Here is an 18,931-nt window from a genome sequence, read left to right on the forward strand (position 1 = left end):
TTCAATTAACAGCAAATTAAAACTATTCAATTTTTTATGGAAAAGAGTTTAGAATATTAAAACAGTTTTGTAAATCAAATTATTTTAATTCTAATCACAGTAATAAAATTGACATGTTGTTTTAAAAAAACGGCATAGTTGCTGCTGGAAAGTCATACCAATCAATGTGTATAGATTGCTAATTTACTTCAAACTGGACATTTGGGGAGACTTCAATTATATTGGTAATATAATTAGAGATTACTTCTTCAGTAAGGTATTTGTCAGTAAAATAATGCAAAGGGTCAAATTTAAGTGATAAAGGTTAGTTTCCTTGAAATATTCCTCTTTTGTATGCAGTGTATCTGCGGACTAAAAGTATTTTGTGTTTTATGTCACTCAGTATTAGACCAAGTCTTCTGCATTCTTAATGTTTGTTTTACTATGCAAATTCAAAGTTTGGAAAGCTGTTGCCTTCCAAGTCTTCCCTATATAATTATATACATAAGCATATATATAAGAAGGATATAAGAAGTTCCACTTTCCAACTAGAGTCCCTTCTGGTCAGCCACATAGCATAAATTGAAGCCAAAATATTTAAATTTCATCCTAGAAAGAAAACTTCTTAGAACCTACAAAATGCCATTTTAAAAGCTCACTGTGTGGAATGAGCTTAGTAGTTAAGTGACATCCTCCATTTTAACAACAGAATAATTGCATCATGTATCAAATGTTTGCATTGAAAACCAGAATATTTTAAAATGGGACCAAGGATCAGCTTGACACATCTCAGTAAGAAAGAAAAATGAGGTGTACAGTAGAGAGGAACAAGTGTGAAGCTGGGCCTTCCTTCCTGCCTACCTCATGCAATCACTCGTGTTACTGTTTTGGAGCCTTTGATACTGGCCACAGTCTAATTCAAGCTCTAGTGAAGTTTATCAAGTGCCTCACCTGGAAAATGAAATAAAAAAAAAAAAGGAGGGGAACCTGAAAACTGGTCAGATTTAGAAGAAAATGTGTAATGGATTATCAAACAAAAACAAGACTAGGAGCTGAATACTTTACCCTCCATAAAGTCAGAGTATTTTATCCCTAAGTTGCTCAGTTCTCTGCACTTTCACATTCCTGTCCTTCCAATGAGACACAAGCACAGGTACCTGAGGCAGTCTCCAGATATTAAGGACAACCTTTCCTTTCCAAGGTGAGTACATTGTGGAACTTGAAGGTGCCATTTGGTATCTTGGTGTTGGACTGGTGACATTGGACACACCTGTTAGGCAACTTAATGTATCAGATGCAAGCAAACCTCTCCAAGTTAGAGCTGTACAGTGCAATCTTCCTCTTAATTTTAATGCTAATGTGGTAAGTCATGGGCTCTTCTTCAAAGCCTACCCAGCCTAATCCCTTCCTGGGATCTGACAGCATGCAGCCATGCATGTATTTTTTTAGGTGGGTGCACAGGTACAACTGCCTGCTGTTCAGAAGTGTTCTTCAAACTACTTGACCTGGAAGTGGATATGAAAACTACCTTCTCAGGGCAGAGTCAAATGTTCCCATGCTCTAAAGCTGTCCACACTTTTCTAAACACATCCCTAATTGGTATACAACCTTAAAAAATGTCTTTCATTAAAAATATAATTTGACTAAGTAATTGACTTGCATTTGATTAAGTCACAATCTATTGGATTAACATGATTAATAGATAAAATTATAACCAAACACAGCAGTACAAAAGGTGAATTAAGTCATGGGTCACAATAAAATACTAAATTTAGGAAAGATTGATATAGCAGGAGTATTCATTTCACAGTAGGTACCAGGCTGTTCCCTTACAGACAGTGATGTAATTCAGATGGAACTGGGGTAGTCAGAATCAAGGCTGCTTCAAAGGACTTTGAAGCTGGTGAGTGTTATGCCAGAGATGTGTTTACAGTACATAACACCCACAGTGTAAATATTCACTGCTCCCATATTAATAGCAAAATGTGGGGTTACAATTAGAAGAATTAGTTCTGAACTGCAGAGGGGAAAAAACAGCTTAATGATCTTAGAATCAAAAAACCACTTAGCCAAAGAAGAACTGCCTTAAGACTTTCTGTTCCACAGGAAGAGAACTTAAAATTTGCTATAAATTTTGACCCACCAATACATATGACACTGCAGTGACTGAAAAAAAGGTTATTCAGAATAAAAATTCTAGTATTAGAACTATTGTTTTTAAGTGAACAAGTAACAACATAGCAACAGACAGCAACCACATCTTAAGATAACTGTAAAACTGCAGGTAAACCATTAAAGCTGCATGGTCCCCACCTGGATGAACAGTCAGCATTAATGTGTTCACCTGGCTTGTACTTCATTTTGAAAAAGCAAAATGAATTAATTAATTTTTGTCTAGCAACTAGAGTACTCATTTTCTGAAGCTGATTGTTTTCCTTTTGTGCCCACCATGACCTGTAATTTTAGTGCTCCCCTTTTAGGAGTGCCAAGCTAACAGAATGGCATGTGGTGCATTAAAGTAGTCATGGCTTGAAATGCATGAAATGCCACTGGGTGGGGTGGGCAGCTAGCTGCACCCTGATATTGGAATTATCTAAAGATAATGTTTTCTCTCAACCTCTGTTTTATTTCAAAAGGATAGAGCTAGTGAAAATAACTATACCTACAGTCACCTAACCTTCCTAGACTGACAGCTTGTCAGTAATTAGATCAGATTAGTTAGTAATTAGATCAGCCCTTGGTCTCCTACTGAAGTTAGTGTGTGTGTGGGATCTGCTAAGTTCTTTGAAACAAAAAAATTGATGGCTAAATTGAAAATACTGGTAAAACATAAGCAGAAAATTCCCACTATTCGATGACAGACTGAGTGTTTCAAATTTAATTTGCAATAGTTGTGTTCATTGAGGCACCTGTAAGATAAGGGGAAGTAGGTAAATTACAGACTTTATTATAAGCATCTGAAGCTATAAAATCGTTAAGGTATCTTCAGCATTGTCTCAAGATTCATTAAAACAGAGTCTAAGTCCAGTAACTATATTGAGCATCGCAACAAGTTCAAAGTACCCAGGGAGTTGTGGGATCTAGTTGCCTATGCAGCCCATCCAGGGAGTGACTTTGTGTTTAAAATCTTGATTGTTTTAGCCTAGATAAGTGGGGGATGATGATGCCAAAGCAATGTGGAAAAGCTGTCACTGCAAGTAGTTTCTACTGGTTGGCTCCCAGTATCCCAAATATTGAGACAAATGAGAATGTTTGTTGCCTAAAGGAGAATTTCTTGTAGTCTAAGTTCACATGCTCTAATAAAAGGGAGTGCAAAAAGACTGCCAGATATTTTCCTGACTGTTCCAGCCGATGCCAAATGATTTAGTAGTGAGACATAGCTGTATTTAAGATCCTTTAAATCATTCCACAATTAAAAAAGTGCTATTGTACCGGTGACACCACACACCAGAAAACCTGCAGTAGGTTGGAAGTGCTCATTATACCTCCAGAGACTCCCTGCTCAGATGGCACAGGTCCCACTGCATTTGTGCCTTTTTTTTTTTTTTTTGCATTTCTTTCTTTTTCTTTTAGTTAGGTTTTAGTTAGAGTCAACTCAAATGCTGTTCTGAGAAGAAATGGGCTTGCTTATTTTTCTTAACTGAGGATTCTGTAATTGCAGCCATTTAGTGGCTGCTGCCTCTGATAGACTGGATTTCTAAAATCAGGAAATTGGAATTACGGAAATGGCACAAATAATGCTCCATTTCTCCACAACGGCTTCTGCTGCCTCAAGAGCCTACTTCCAGCATACTGAAATTTAGGCTTTAAAAGAGCCACCAAAAGCAGAATAGTTACTGTTGTTTGGTCATTCTCGTTCAGCATTAGAAAGCGTGGCTCAGCCACATGTATATTTGCCTATTTAAAGACAAAAAAAAAAATCTCGTTTCACTTCCAAGTTTACTTGAAATCTCTTGAACAGTTGGCACATGATATCAGTGTTTTAGTGCCAAAGGTAATAAATTTTGTGGGCCTTATGACGCATTTGGGAACAGTTTTAGCATTGGAAATGGAAGGGCTAAGCTGGACTCTTCTCTCTATACTAGGTTGGTCAGTTAACAAAAATTAAGAAATCAATAGAATCATTTAGCAGATGTTTTTTTCAGTAATTCACTATTGTTTTCTGGATACCCTGAATTTCAGAATGTGTTACCTCTGACCTCACTCATTAAGCATAGCCAAGGTAAACTCTAAATGAAAATAAAAATTAAGTTAAAAATCAAAATTAAATTAAATTTAAATCTATGCTTTTGTACAATGCAAAATGGAAGAAAACAAAAGAAAAAGGAAGACTGTGCTGTTTCCAATGTCATTAAACTTAGGCAGGACACTGTACATAACTTTAAACTGTTGTTTTGAAACCACTTGGTTTGTTTACTGCAGAAACAGTGTTTTGTTATGGGTGAACTTAGCAATGACCGACTAGGGATCCCTGTATATTGATTTTTTTTTTGTTTTATTTAAGAATAAATTTAGATGGATGGATGAATTTGGAATGCTGTTGCTTCATCTTTATCCCTAATTGAGATACTACCATGGATTGTAAGGCTCTGGAGTATAATGATTTGTCAGCACAGGACACAGAGTGGACCAATTTAATAGTTGCTAGAGGGGTTAGGATTCCTACCGCCTTTGATGAAATCTTTTTTAGGTCAGTAACATTTAGAGATATAGAAAATAAAATGAAGTAATTGGAGAGAAACCAGATGGTTTGTGGCTAATTTGGAAAGGTACAGATTATTGTTGTGCAGCATCTTATTCATTAAATGAAAAGGCCTTAACATTTTATAAGGGATAGCTTAATATTGATATCACGTTATGATTCACACTGTTTAGTGTGCAAACATCAGCCATCCCTTATGTTTTTCTGCCCATGCTCAATGCTGTCACTGAAGCCACTGTATGAGGAATTACCATGGTGAGTCAGTAGGTGACAGCCTTACATGTACATTTTTCATTAATGTTTTCCTGCTACAGGAAAAACATTTGCACACAAAACACAAATTCAAGTGTTACAGAAGCAGCCAAATATGTGCTTATCATGGGAATAAAATACCATGGGTGAGTGAAGTGTCACAAGCATAAGCTGGTATCTGCATTCCCTGCCATTTTTTTCAGAGCATCTTGCTTTGCAATTTGCACAGGCTTCTCTTCATTACAATTACATCATTAAATATATGTTAATTTTAAAGTTTCTTTATTGTTCCATTCTGAAGTAATACAAGCACACCAGCTAGGAATTGAGGTGTGCTTATTTTAGCATGGTAAAGGTAAAATGTTTACCCATCTCTAACCAGGTAAATATTATTTTACTCAGATCTATTACAATAATGCCCAGGGACTCTGAATGAAATTGCTGAGCAGTTCATAGGTACTGCAAGGGGCGATCTTTGCCTCACACGTTTTGCACCAAAAATAAGCAAGACAGAAAAAAGATGAGAATGCACACACAGCCTGGGAAGTGACTCTTTTAGAGAGGCTTTATAAGAGAGAGGTGGAATGCTTAGGAACAGTGTCTGCTGACTGAGCTGAGAGATGCTGATCATACACATGAACGGCCCACATGTCCCAACAGATATGCAAGTGAAGTATTTTTAATTGAGGAGCATGAATCATATAATATATATTTAATACATTAATATATTTTATATTTGTGTATTGATATATATCTATGTCTAATTTTGTCATATTTCAAGATGTCATTACAAATTGTTCTCAGTATATTGCAACTGGTATAGGGGATTTTTTGGTTCCTATTAGCTAACATAGTGTTCTTAAGGCCTTAACCTTCTGTTGTGGGATGAAGAGATTTAAACTTCACAGCCTCTTGCTGTCACTTGCTGGCATAATTGAGAATATTGCTGAGATTTTTGGAGAATCCTTTCCATTTGGCAGAGATGTTTGGACACGCTTGTTAGGAACTGAACATTACAAAATAGATGGTCAGCTCTGGAGGGGATTCTTCAACGAGGGAATAGCTGTAAGAAAACAGTGCCAAACAAGCAGCATTTTGCTGAGAGGTTTTCAGAATAACATTCTTGACTTAGAGCCCATTATCTAACAGATGTGTATTGATTTAATAAGCCTCCCTACTGTTTCACTGTAAGCACTTAGTTCTCTCATCTTCAGTGGAGGATGTGAAAAAGGAATCTATTAATAAAAAGTCTCTTATTCCAGCAAAACATGTTGATGCCCATATTTGGCAAGGACAATTAAGTATTTCAAAGCCAATTAAAACTTCATTTTTTTGATTGGGACACTGTGGGCAAGGCCCTCAGCTGGATATAGTGACTGATGTATATACACTGATGTCCTTCTTGACCAAAGAATAATATTGCAAACTATTTAATCTACACTATTTTTTACCTCAAATTGATCTTACAAAACAATATGATTTTCTGTATCTACAGAAGAAAGTAGTTCACAACTTGCCACTGTCAAGTTGTTAATTCATTCTCATTTCTTTTTCTAGACACATTTAAAATTTTTTTTCTAGATGATTTTTACTGACCAAGAGCAAAACAAGAAAGATTAAAATAGGTATGATTTGGCACAAAATCTGTTGAAAGAATGCATAAGTGTGGGAGGGAAGAGGGAGGCCCAGCTCTACAGCAGCTGCAGAGTTCTGTCAGGTTTAGCAACAGATTTGGTTTGTGTGGCAAGGCTTTGGTAGTGGGAGGCTCCAGGAGTGGTGTCTGAGAGAAGGTGCCAGAAGGCACCAGAAACTTTCCCCGTGTCTGATAGAGCCAATGCCAGCCAGCTCCAGGACAGACCCACTGCTGGCCAGGGCTGAGCCTGTCAGCAACAGGGGATGGGATACAATTTCTTCCAGAAGCAGGGAGAACTTGCACAACAGCCATTGCAGTTGGGGAGGTGAATGAGAATACAGGAGAGAAATTCTGCTGACACCAAGTTCAGTGGAAAAGGGGAGTGTGGAGGTGCTCAAGCCACTAGAGCAGATTTTCCTGCAGCCCATGGAAGTCCATGGTGGAGCAGAAATCCACCTGCAGCCCCTGGAGGGAGACCACGTCAGAGCAGGGTGCCTGAAGGAGGCCATGACTCTGTGGGAAATCAGGACCAGCCTGTCAGAACCTATGGGGAAGAGCCCACGCTGGAGCAGGTTTGGTGGCAGAACTTGGGACTCTGGGGACTCTGAGCAGGATGTGAAGAACTGCAGCCTTGGGATTGGACTCATGTTGGAGAATTTTGTGCAGGACTGTGTTCTAGGGGAGGGACCCTGTGCTGGAGCAGGGGAGAAGAGTGTGAGCAGTGGTTCCCCTGAGGAGAAGGAGCAGCAGAGACAGATGTCTCTATCTCCTCAGCCTCTTGAAGAGTACTCTTAATGTTTCCCTATGCACATCCCAAAGTAACAAGTCACTTTTGAAAATGTTGTTCAAATGTTATATCCTTTCTTATAGATGCCTCAGTTAAAAACATTGTATTTGCATCCCTGTATTCCATATTTCTGTCATGCATACAATGGAAAGCACCCTACGTCCAACATAGGAAGCATTCTATACAACACAGCTTTTTGGAGGTAAGGAAAGCTTGTGTGAGTAGTTCAAGAGCTGTTTTGAACATTGGATCTTTCTTTCATAATCTATTACTACTTTCTGTAAAGTTTCAAGTAAATTGCTTCTCTGAACCAGGCTATAAAGCTTTAAAGTGTAAAACTGATCTCCTCATAAAGTACAAATGTTCTGATGCTCTAATTACCTGAGGCCTGATCTTCCAACCCCTCACAGTAATCTGTAGTCATATGTCTAATCTTTGTGATTGGATACAGGGAGAGTCAAGTGATTCCAGAATATCTACTAGGTCTCTACTAAACTTTCCTAAATCACATTTTGTTTTCACATAGATAAGTGATATAAGTGAAGGGTTAACAGTTTTCTGTCTCTCTTAATTTCAGATTTGGAAGACAATTATAATTCAAAATGTTTCTTCTAGTTGAGACTCCTTAGGAAAAACACATACATAGCCTAGAGCTAGAAGTCCAACTTTGCTTTTAAATGCAAATATTTTAACAAGTATAACACAAAGAAGCATGAACTATCAATTATTACTACTAGGCATATGTAAAACATCTTGTTTATCACAAAGAGCCCAAATTAGGCTAAAAAAAAAAATAGAAATTTGTAATTGAAATGTTGCCTGTTCTCCTTTAAAACTGCCCATTGTTGTTATCAGAAGTAGCCTTCAGGTTGTCTTGATGCATCTAAATAGATCTTTCAATAAGAAAAGATGGGAACTGCCAGTGTTGGCAGAGTGACTGTCATGCAATGAGATTTCCTGGGAATGTGTTAGAACAGTGCATTATTTACAGCACCAGCCTGTCACTTAAGAGTTAAGGCTTTGTTTCCCCTTACTTTCATTCTCTAGAGGTCTCACTGGTACTTACAGAATGACAGGAGGAAGTTTCAAGTCGGGGAGAGGGCATTTCCCAGCTGACCTACCAACACAGGAATGTAGACAAAAGCCCATGGAAATTTTGAAAGTGTTAACTTCAGCAGATATTTTGAATCCAAATTTAAAGGCATTCAACTGAAGTTGAAACAAGCGCAATTTTCAACAAATGTTGGATTTTTCAGTATAGTACTGTCTCAGCCTCAGTCAAGTAAAATTCTACTGTCTATCTCCATCCCCCAGAAGACCTTGTTCTGAGACAGTAATACCTTGGGGGTTTGGTTGATTTGTTTGTTTGTTTTTCTAGGTTACTACTACTTATCTTTTAGGCTTATGGCTGGATTGAGTCCTAGAGGTGATTTAGTTGCATCACATTGTAGACCTGACAGTTTTACCAATACTTTCCCTTTCTCCAGGGTAGTTGGTAGGCTTTGACCAGAAGATAACTGTGTTAATCACCCTCAGTGCACCTTCAGGATGTCCCCTTGAACAGGAGGAGTCCCAGGACAGCACAGTGCTGTGACTCGCGTGCTCAGGGAACAGGGCCTGAGGAGTTATCCCTGGAACCCTTCTGTGAAGTCAAAGCTGCAGCGCAGCAGGCTCTTACTTCCCCTGTCCCCATGGCTGTGGAGCTCCTCTGAGACTGGAACTCTCTACTCACTCTTGGTTATTGGACTGTCTTGTTTTGTCCTTTTTAGGGTTTGATACAAATTTTTGTACCAAAAATTGGCCTCACTATGGAGTAAATTCAGAGCTCCCTGTTGCTACTGGGGTTCTGTATATCACACCAGGCCCCCTGATCTGCTTGAGGTATTTATAGAGGTTATTTCTATTATATCAGATACAGTTTCACCTTGGAATTTACAGTGGTCATAATTGAATCTATTTAATGTTGACAAGATTGATATTGTTGTTTAATACCTATTTTACAAAACAGTATGTCTAAGTACTATTATTCAAAGATGTACTGTCTGCATTGTTTCACAGTCTCTTCTCTCTTACTGATGACTTCTATGCTTTTTCAGGTTCTGAGGGTTCAGATATCAGAACACAAACTTTTTTCCACTCTAGACTTGTTGGAATTAAGGAAGGCTACCTCTAAACAAGGCTGTCTCAAAAAGTTACATTATTTTTGTTTAGTGTATGACTCCCCACCCCCATAATCAGCTGCTTATAATTTCTCTAAGAGCATACAATTAAGGAGATTTGGCTCAGTTCCAGAGACTTTCACTTCAACTCATTAAGTTGAATGCCCCAATAATATTTACCTCTGTCAAAATAATAGGTCCTCTACTGGGTGGTGTTGCATGTTTCTGGTGGTTTTATATATAAACACAGCTACTTCTGTATTTACCAGACACATTGTACATGCATATACAGCATCTGATTTCGCATTTTAATACAGTCCAAAAGTAGAAGTCAGGCCATACCCTTTGTGTCACTCCAACTTCAAAAGGACGTAAAATAGCTCTCACATCTCCATATCACTACCCAAAGTCTCTTCTTTTTTGTTTGGTTTCTTGCACCAGAGAGAAAGGAGTGTACCTGAGGCAGTCAGTTGTGTCTTGTCTCTGTATTGTTTGATGTGTGATGAGCTATCAGATCTCAGTGTGCAACCAAATATGGCTTCACTTGCTCCAGAAAGTGCTTATCTACACAAGGAGACAAATATGCCCTCTACTGACTTCGTCTGTGGCTAGAGTTTAAAAGCTGCTGTCAGAGAGTACACAATGGAACTGTTTGCAAATAAAGCAAATTAAAATAAACATCTTTTATCATAAGAAAGCAATTAGTGTTGACTCGCAGCTTCACTTGGTTTTTCTTTCCTGACCTTGACTACATTGTGATGGTTTTGTGCTTCCTCGGACAGTTTCTACTTGCATCTGCATTGATTAAACCTTGATCTCATTTATTATCTCAGGAAATGGTCTCAAGGTCACAGGGCTGGAAATTTAATTATGGTGGCAGTATATTAAGTGGCACATTTAAAGATGCTGAATTGTAGTAATTAATTTTTTGGATGGTGGTCTCTAGGGAACAGGTTTTCTCTACACTGGGTGTTTAGACATCCATCAAAGCCATTCAGCTTGGCAGCTGTCTTTTAGCTTTAAACTGCATCATTATTCATCTTTTATGACTGACTTTAAAAACACTAGACAACTATATCCTTTTTTATTGTAATATATGTCAGATGCCTGTATTAAGCTATACTTCACCTTTGCTATAAAACATTAACAGAGGTTGCTAGCAGCTACCTAGGCTGGCCTCTAAATTGAGACAACAATTACCCTTCGCTGACATCTAGTGTCAAGACATGAGATATAGCTGGAGTGCCGAATCCATTGGCCTGGAAATCCTGCACTTCCCCACTGATTCAGGCTCACCCAAGAAGCTGCAGCACTGGACATAATTAGTGGACACGAGGGATTAACTTGGCACACAGTGTTGACTTTGTAGCAGCACTAGGTTATAGGATGAAATGCAGCACTGTCAGGGTCTTAAAAAGCTTGTAATGTTTAATGAAGGAATGGTCATTAAACTTGCTGGATCAAATATTAGGCAAGATGGAACTGGGAGGTATTTAATAAAGAGGCCTGAAAATATGAACTAAATCACATATATTCATTTAAACTGCTGGCTAAAGCCCAACATATTTCAAAATAATTCACTGCTGGTTTAAGCTAGATGATATGAACTGGGAAGGAGAAGAGTAAGCAGGTTTTAGCTTTCTGCATAACTTTACAGATTTTTTTTCTACTGTAGATTTATTTTTCTTAAATGAAATAATTTAAAGTTCACATATTCTGTTGGGACTGCAAAAAAATAAGTTCTCTAGGGAATGGGTGTTAGAGTTCTCAAAGTGAACGAGATTTTCAAGTGAGGCCTTTCATACCATTTGTCAAGCTGAATCTTACAGGATTGATACCAAAATATTAAGGAGTGGATTTTTAAAATATTGTTACAAGAGTTGGTCTTCATACCAGTACATTAATAACACTATTTTTTACAGGCTGAGGTGAAGATGATCTCTTAAAGCAGTTGGGACAGTCGGAGAATGGAATGAAATTCTAAGTAGAAATATTGGGTGTAGCATTCCTCCTGCACCTTGTCACCTCCTGAATCTCACTAGACATAGTTCTTCAGCTGTAAAAGCCTTTGAGCTTGCAGTATTTGACCTTCTCTTTAAATTTGTGTTGGGAACCCATCTAGTTCTTCGTGCTATTTGGCCTTTCTAGAACAGTAATCTTCTGGAGAGATGAGCTAGATCTCCTTTTTGTGCTGTGTTTTGTCATTAGAATTATGTGATGGTGGGTGAGTTTAAATGCAGTGGAGCTGAGAAAGAATCATCCTCCCAGGTGTATGTGTAATCTGAGTGCACCTTACTTCCCTGGGCAGTTCCATATGCTCAGCCCCAGGCTCTTGTTAATTCAGAGGGTTTGTTGGCAGTATTTGTAAATGCTGGGCATTCCTCCACCTGTGGTCTGTGTTCCTACAGTTTGAGAAGAAAATAGCAGGAACAACAGCAGGATTACGGGGAGAGAAGTGGATGAGGGATCTGTGAAGTGAGATATATGAAGGCACATAGCATTTTTCAGCTTCACTTGGGTTTGATCAGAGAGTGACTGCAGAGGACATCTCCCAGCAGTGTCACAACAACATAGATGGTCTCAAGGCTGGAGAGTGAGCACAGCAGATAATTTGGATCAGGTCAATCAAGTCACAATCAAGCCTACTTAGAAATGGAAATGAGTGATACCACAGTGAATTCTTACAGAGCTGCATATGGAACTTTGGAGGTGTCCACATTTCATCGAATTGAAGAGGTGCAGAGAGGTGGGAGATGGCCAATATCTAGTCAAGAGTCAATTTAAACAGGAAATGTTTGCTAGTATAGTGTTCAGTCTGGTTTCCATCTACACGTGGTTGAAAACTCCTTGGTAATTCCCTTATAAAAACAGACTGTAAACTTGTAAATTAGCCCTCTCCTACTTTTAAATATTGCAACAGAACACAGAAATGGGAATAAGGTATCCTGATCACTCCCGTGGATCATCATGGTTATGTTCTAAGTGCCCTAGTCTGTTCTAAATTGTTAAAATTGGATAAATTGCATGTATGTATGGTTACGCATCTAGCTGAGCAAATCAGGGCTAGCTACAGCTGCAAAACCAGGGTAGTTAAAATAGCTTTTTCTTCCCCCATGGGTTTCTGAAGAAGCCCCTTGTTCAGAATCCACTGGATTTTGTGAAGAAACAAACAAATCACAATATAAGAAATATGGTGGAATCACAGTATTTGATGGATATTGGTGGGTACTGATACCTGGAGCATAGTAAGTACCAAAAAATTCAAGAGGATATATGGTTATTCTTTTTCTCAAGTTTGTTTTCTATCTTCTTGTAACCCATTTAGCAAAGACATGTAGATATTTGGGTTGTAACTCTCTATGCTATTGGCCCATTCACAAATAGTTTGAATATATCTGCATGTAAATATTGCCATCCATATGTACATATGTGAGTATTCACAATGGAGTGCAGACCAGCTCTTTAGAAAGTTTGAATTTTGGAGCATGTAGAAGAGACAAAATCAGTATAGCTGAGGCAGCAATGATGGAAGAGTGATAGGTATATAATAAATAATCCATAGGTTAAGAGAAATTATTGCAAGTAATTAGATGAGTAGCTTTGAACAACAAATAGAGAAACAGAATTAAAGAAACAATTATGCTAACTTCAGAAGTGCTCATGATACCAAATCACATATTCACCATGAACTGCTTCTTCTGCTGCAGTCATGACATACATTCTATTCATATTAATTTATTGCTGGATTAAGTCACCAGCATTGTTATCGAAATCAAGATTGCAAATGTTTCCATATTTCATTTGCAATTTATGAATAGGAAAATTAGTCTGTTTTGTTGGGGTTTATGTCAACAAGCTCAATAAAATCACTTATTTCTCCTGTCCGGAGACTTTTTTACCTAAAATGCTACAGCAGAAGAGTAGCAGCGGTAGAAAATTGTTGCACTTCAGCACCTTTTGCAACAGACTTGCAAATGTTTGGTAAATTCTTCTACTGCTGAAAGGTTGGATTTATAACCAGTCATGAGAGGTTTGGATCCAGTCTGTTGTAAATCATCAGAACTTTTTCAAATGACATATCAGGTTTTTTCTCTGATTTTAAAGCCTCTCTTACAAGAATAACATGGTGTTTTAATGTATTGACTTTTGCAAATGTCTTGTTGGAGTACAATTTTTTTTAAAAACATTTAAAGCCATTGCTCAGTATACTTGCTTTACTTTTATGGTAGTTCTGAATGCCACAGTTTTAGCCCTTATCAGAGAAAGTTCCTTTCAGATGAGGTAGGCAATAATTGGATTTCTATGTATACAAACTGTCTTTCAAAACTGTTTCGGTGCATACTCACATGAGTGATATCCTCATAACCATCCACCCTGAACTACATTCAACTTTCCTAAATGAGATTTTATTGGAACTGATTATGATTAGATAAATGGGTGACTTCACTAATGTATAATACACTTTTCGATTATAGAGTATGTATGATAATTTACATTTCTTGTTTGATAGTATGATATTTATGTGACATATTCTGGATGAGATCTGCTGCTGTTTATATAATGGCCTTACTTTTCTTTTAAATTAAATCTGCTTTCAACTTTTTCAATATATTTAATTTTTTAGGATAAACAAAGACATTACAAATCCACCTTAATTTACCCTTCAGTGGAATTAAATCTCTTGGTGGATAAATTCTGGTCCCCAAATTTGTTGCCTGAGGAGATAAATTCTACCATCAGATGAACATAATGTGGCTTGGAAGATCCCCAATTAAGTGACTGCAGAATCAAGCAGAGATTATCAAAGTAACAGCTGAGAGACTGTTACAGAAAAATGGAATTTGATGGAAAAACAGGGTTTTTTCTTTCTTGCAATAAATCTGATTTATGACTCCTGGGTTAACAGTTTTCTTTACATGTAGAATGCATTGCTAATTTTGAGGTAGGTGAGAATTAGAGCATCTTCCCTGGCAAAGAACCTCTGGGCAGAGGAAATAAAAAAAGTATTTAATGTATTTATTTTTTCTGCTAATAGACTTTACAAGTTTTTATATGGTGTGAACACCCAAAGAAATAGCACTCAGTCAGAAAAGAGACATTGTCTACAGATATATCAATAAATTGTATGGCTAAATAGTTTTTAAATGTTATGTTTAAAAAATAAAAAAGAAAGAGTTGTGGTTCATATCTGTAATGAATAAAGAATTTTGAAAACTATCATATCAAATCAAAACTATCATATCAAATTTAAAGTGGTCAAGATACTAGAGAAATACATTTCTCTAATTTAACATAATCTTTCTGCATGTTTTCAGGAGTTTGCTGATGACACAATGCTGGGAGGAGCAGCCGATCCCCCTGAGAGCTGTGCAGCCTTGGGAGGGACCTGGACAGGCTGGAGAGACAGACAGGGTGGCTGAAGTTCATCAAGGGTAAGTGCAGAGTCCTGCACATGGGGAGGAACAACCCCAGGCAGCAGCACAGGCTGGGGCTGACCTGCAGGGAGGCAGCTCTGTGGAGAAGGACCCGGGGCTCCTGGTGGAAAATGAGCTGTCCCTGAGCCAGCAGTGCCCTGTGGGCCAACGGGATCCTGGGTGCCTCGGGAAGGAGTGCCAGCAGGGCAGGCAGGTGATCCTGCCCCTCTCCTCAGCCCTGCTGAGGCCACTCTGGAGTGCTGTGCCCACTGGCACAAGAGTTGTGGTTCATTACAGATATGAACCACATTCTGGGCTCCTCAGGACACAGAGATGTGGAGCACCTGGCTTCAGTGGAGGCCACAAAGGTGGTGAAGGGACTGATGCACAGGAAGTTCCAGCTCAACATGAGGAAGAATTTCTTCACTGTGCAGTGACTGAGCACTGGAACAGGCTGCCCAGAGAGGGAGTGGTGTCTCTCTCATGGGATATATTCCAGAACCCTCTGGACACAATCCTGTGCCATGTGCTCTGGGATGATCCAGCTTGAGCAGAGAGGTTGGACCAGATAACCCACTGTGGTCCCTCCCAACATTTAAACATTCTGTGATTCTATGATCAACAAGATTTCTTGAAAGAAAATCACTCAGGATGTAATAGAAGTATAAGAAAGTTCAGGATAGAAGCTGATGTGTCCGAAATCCATGAATGCCCCACAGTAGCCTTCCCAAAAGGAGAAAATCCAAAAAACTAGATAAGCTGTGCAGTTGTAGTGAGGTGATCCCTTTGTGTTCCATTGCTCAGTACTGGTTTCTTTTGGAAGTGATAGTTTTTCCAATCAGGCACAATGGTCAGTTGCTTACGTGGGACAATACTGATACTAAAAATCACTTTGTGTATTTGTGTGTGTGTGTGTGTATATTTATATATCTATATATAGCATATATATATATATATATGTATATATAGTGTGCATATATTTACATGCACATACAGTGTCCTCAAAACTGACAGTAATTCCAGCATCTCTGTAACATATACAATGAATTTATGTTTAGTCAGTATGGAACTGATACCAATACTTGGCTTTTAATTCCTTAAAGGGTTTTTAAAAAACCAACACCTGATGCTTTTGCAGAAGCTTTGCAAAGAACTGCGAACTCACAGATGTGTCTTTATGAAACTTTGAAGACTGTGACAACATTTTTCTTTTTTTCCTGCTCCCTTCATGGCAACCAACAGAGGCAATTGGTAATAGACCTATTTCACATTCCAAATTTTCAATTGTTTTGACTATCCTTCTACTTGAATCATTCCTCACAAAAGTCCACTGGACTTAGAGAAGGAACAAGGCCTTCTCTAAGTAAGAAGGTAGTCTCTAAGAGTACCTTCTCTCTGGGGTAAGCTGACCAGGGGGATTTGAATATGAGCACTGAAATTTCTAAGGTTAAGAATTTGTTAATAAAATATGATTGTGTGTACTTTTTGCTTCCATAAAATGTTTTATAACTTCATTCCAGTTAATATCCTTGTTGTGAGATTGCTGCCATGGGTCTCTAACTTGTAAAAATATGTGAGTTAATGAACAACTTTCACTTGGCTTTTGCCAAGTCACTGAATTATATTAATAGCTGATTGCAGCCTACTGTTTTATTAGGACAGTATTTTCTTAGCTATTGACAGATACATAAATGACAGTGATGAACAACTAGCAGTTTTAGATTGAACTTATGAACTATTTTTATAGTGGAAATTATTTTTTTCCCAATTTAAAGTTTAGTAAGCATAATGTTTTTAAATTAAAAGAGGGTTGATTCAGGCCTGATATATGGAAGAAATTATTTATGATGAGGGTGGTGAAGAACCACAGCACATTTTCCAGAGAGGCAGTAGATGCCCCATTGCTGGAAACATTCAAGGTCAAGTTGGATGGGGCTCTGAGCTACCTGATCTGGTAGAAGATAAACCAGTTCACTTGGAGGGGTATTGGGCTAGATCTATGAATGTCCTCTCCAACCCAAACTCTTCTATGACTCTAACTCACCATAAGTAATTTGAAGGAAGATATCCATATTAAGCTTTTTGTAAAAGAGGGAGGGGTAAGATAAATACTTTGGGGTTTCTATTTGTTTAACTCACACAGCTCTTTGAGGAGGGGCATCCTCTTCCTTCTGTTTCTTAAAGTTCCCGGAAGTGTGAGGACAAAGCACAGCCAAAGAAGTGTTCTTGTCTTAAAACCAATGAAGCACACCAGCTATGTAGTCAGTAATCCATGAAATGTTTCATTATGTAGGACTGGGAAGCAGGAGCTACAAAATGTTAAGCTAGAGGGCAAGCTGTGCTATAAAATGCTGTTTTGGAGCAATCTGCATCTGAGTTAGGGTGACTATTATGCCTGCAAGTCCTTCACTTGAAGATCAAAAGGAGGAGTGGTGACTCCAAGCTCCTCTGGTGTGACATGGGGATGCTGCCCTCCAGAGAAGAAACAGGAGGTTAACAATCCAGATGGTGGTTTGAGAAGCCCCATGGAAAGCTTCCAGAGAAGGCTGGATCCCGTCTCTGTTCTCTCACTGTAAGACGAATCAAATGGCAGAAATGATGCCATTTTAGATTTCAGTGAGTAAGCACATGTAGGCTGGAAAAAACACAGTTCCATGCATGATGCCATTGGTACAGTTAGAATGGTAGTTCAGAGGAGGGAAAGCAGACTAGGCTGCTCAGGGTCCCATCCAACAAGGCCTTGAACACTTCCAGGGACGGAGAATCTCTGGGCAACCTGTGCCAGGGCCTCACCACCCTCACAGGGAGAATTTCTTCCTAATATCTACTCTAACCCTGCCCACTTTCAGTTTGCACCCATTTCCCTTTTCCTCTCTCTCCGTGTCTTTGTCTAAAGTCCTTCTCTGGCAGCCCTTTTGTGACCCAAATCTGACTCCTCTCTCTAAATCACTTCTCTGCCTTTCAGTAGCAAACTACTGAAAATGCAGGTAATTTGATTAAGAAAAAATCAACTCTTGCGTAAAAGTAGACTATACACATAAACCAGTATGAGGCAAAGCAGCTATAAACATAATTCTCCTCCTCCTTTAACAGGACACCACCTGCTATTTAAGTCACTAACTATTCTGATTATTTTAGACAAATTTCAGTGTGCATTTTCTTGTGTCTCAGTAACAAGGAGTGTGTTTGCTCTAAAATCACCCTACTACAACTAAATGTGAGAGCATGTGTATTTGATTCATACTGGGCTTTGAGCTTTGCTACTGAAACAGAACAGGAATACTCCCAAGAAGTAAATACTTAAATAAACAATAATGCTGATGCAAATAAGAGGAATGCTGAGTCTAGAGAATGCATTATGAACAGAGTACTAGTACTCACATTGGCTGAGACATGTAGATAGCTGTGCATGCTGTAAATAACTCTCTGGCTGTCAAAATAGTAGTGCACAAGACAATTGAACCTAGTGCAGGCAAAACGGCATGAGCCACTTTATTTTCTCTTAAAATCATGGCCCATTCATGAATCAGTAGACAGCTCTTAGATTTTATCAATCTGTTAAAGCCATTGGGCAGATTCCTTTTCACTGGAAGATAACTGCTGACCTCTGGTCTTGTTGTTCTCATCTGAACTGGGGAATGTGTATATACATATATAAGGCCTTGATCATACCTTTACATTTCCTTTTAGAGATTTCAAAGTGTAGTTGCTTTGCCCCACTGACTTTAATATTGTGCTTCTCCACAACAATAACTTTTCTAGCCTATTTTGGACTCTATAAGAACTTCCTAAGGAGCAACCAAAAAGAAATTTGCTTCAAATTAAAATTTTTGAATTCAGGTATGATTCATGCAAACAACAGGCAGAATTTATTTAACCTTCAGCCAGCTGCTTAATCAAGTTGAAATTATTGATAGCCCATCAGCAATGATCAAGATGGAGAACCTAAATGAAGAAGTGCCTTTTCTTTTCCAACCTTCCCTGCACTCCCCTCCCCCCGCTTCC

General features: G+C 38.4%; 1 protein-coding gene across 1 annotated transcript in view; it reads left to right on the top strand.

The window, feature by feature from the left end:
- Positions 1-18,408, top strand: part of LOC143695177 (uncharacterized) — a 213,823-nt gene extending 195,415 nt beyond the window's left edge. The window contains exons 6-7 of the mRNA XM_077185610.1: positions 14,828-14,944; positions 16,030-18,408. Coding sequence (XP_077041725.1) covers positions 14,828-14,944; positions 16,030-16,219 — 307 coding nt within the window. The 3' untranslated portion in view covers positions 16,220-18,408. The remainder of the gene's footprint in view (positions 1-14,827; positions 14,945-16,029) is intronic.
- The last annotated feature ends 523 nt before the right edge of the window (positions 18,409-18,931 follow it).

The sequence above is a fragment of the Agelaius phoeniceus genome, chromosome 13 (genome assembly GCF_051311805.1).
Source record: "Agelaius phoeniceus isolate bAgePho1 chromosome 13, bAgePho1.hap1, whole genome shotgun sequence".
In the NCBI taxonomy this organism is placed as follows: domain Eukaryota; kingdom Metazoa; phylum Chordata; class Aves; order Passeriformes; family Icteridae; genus Agelaius; species Agelaius phoeniceus.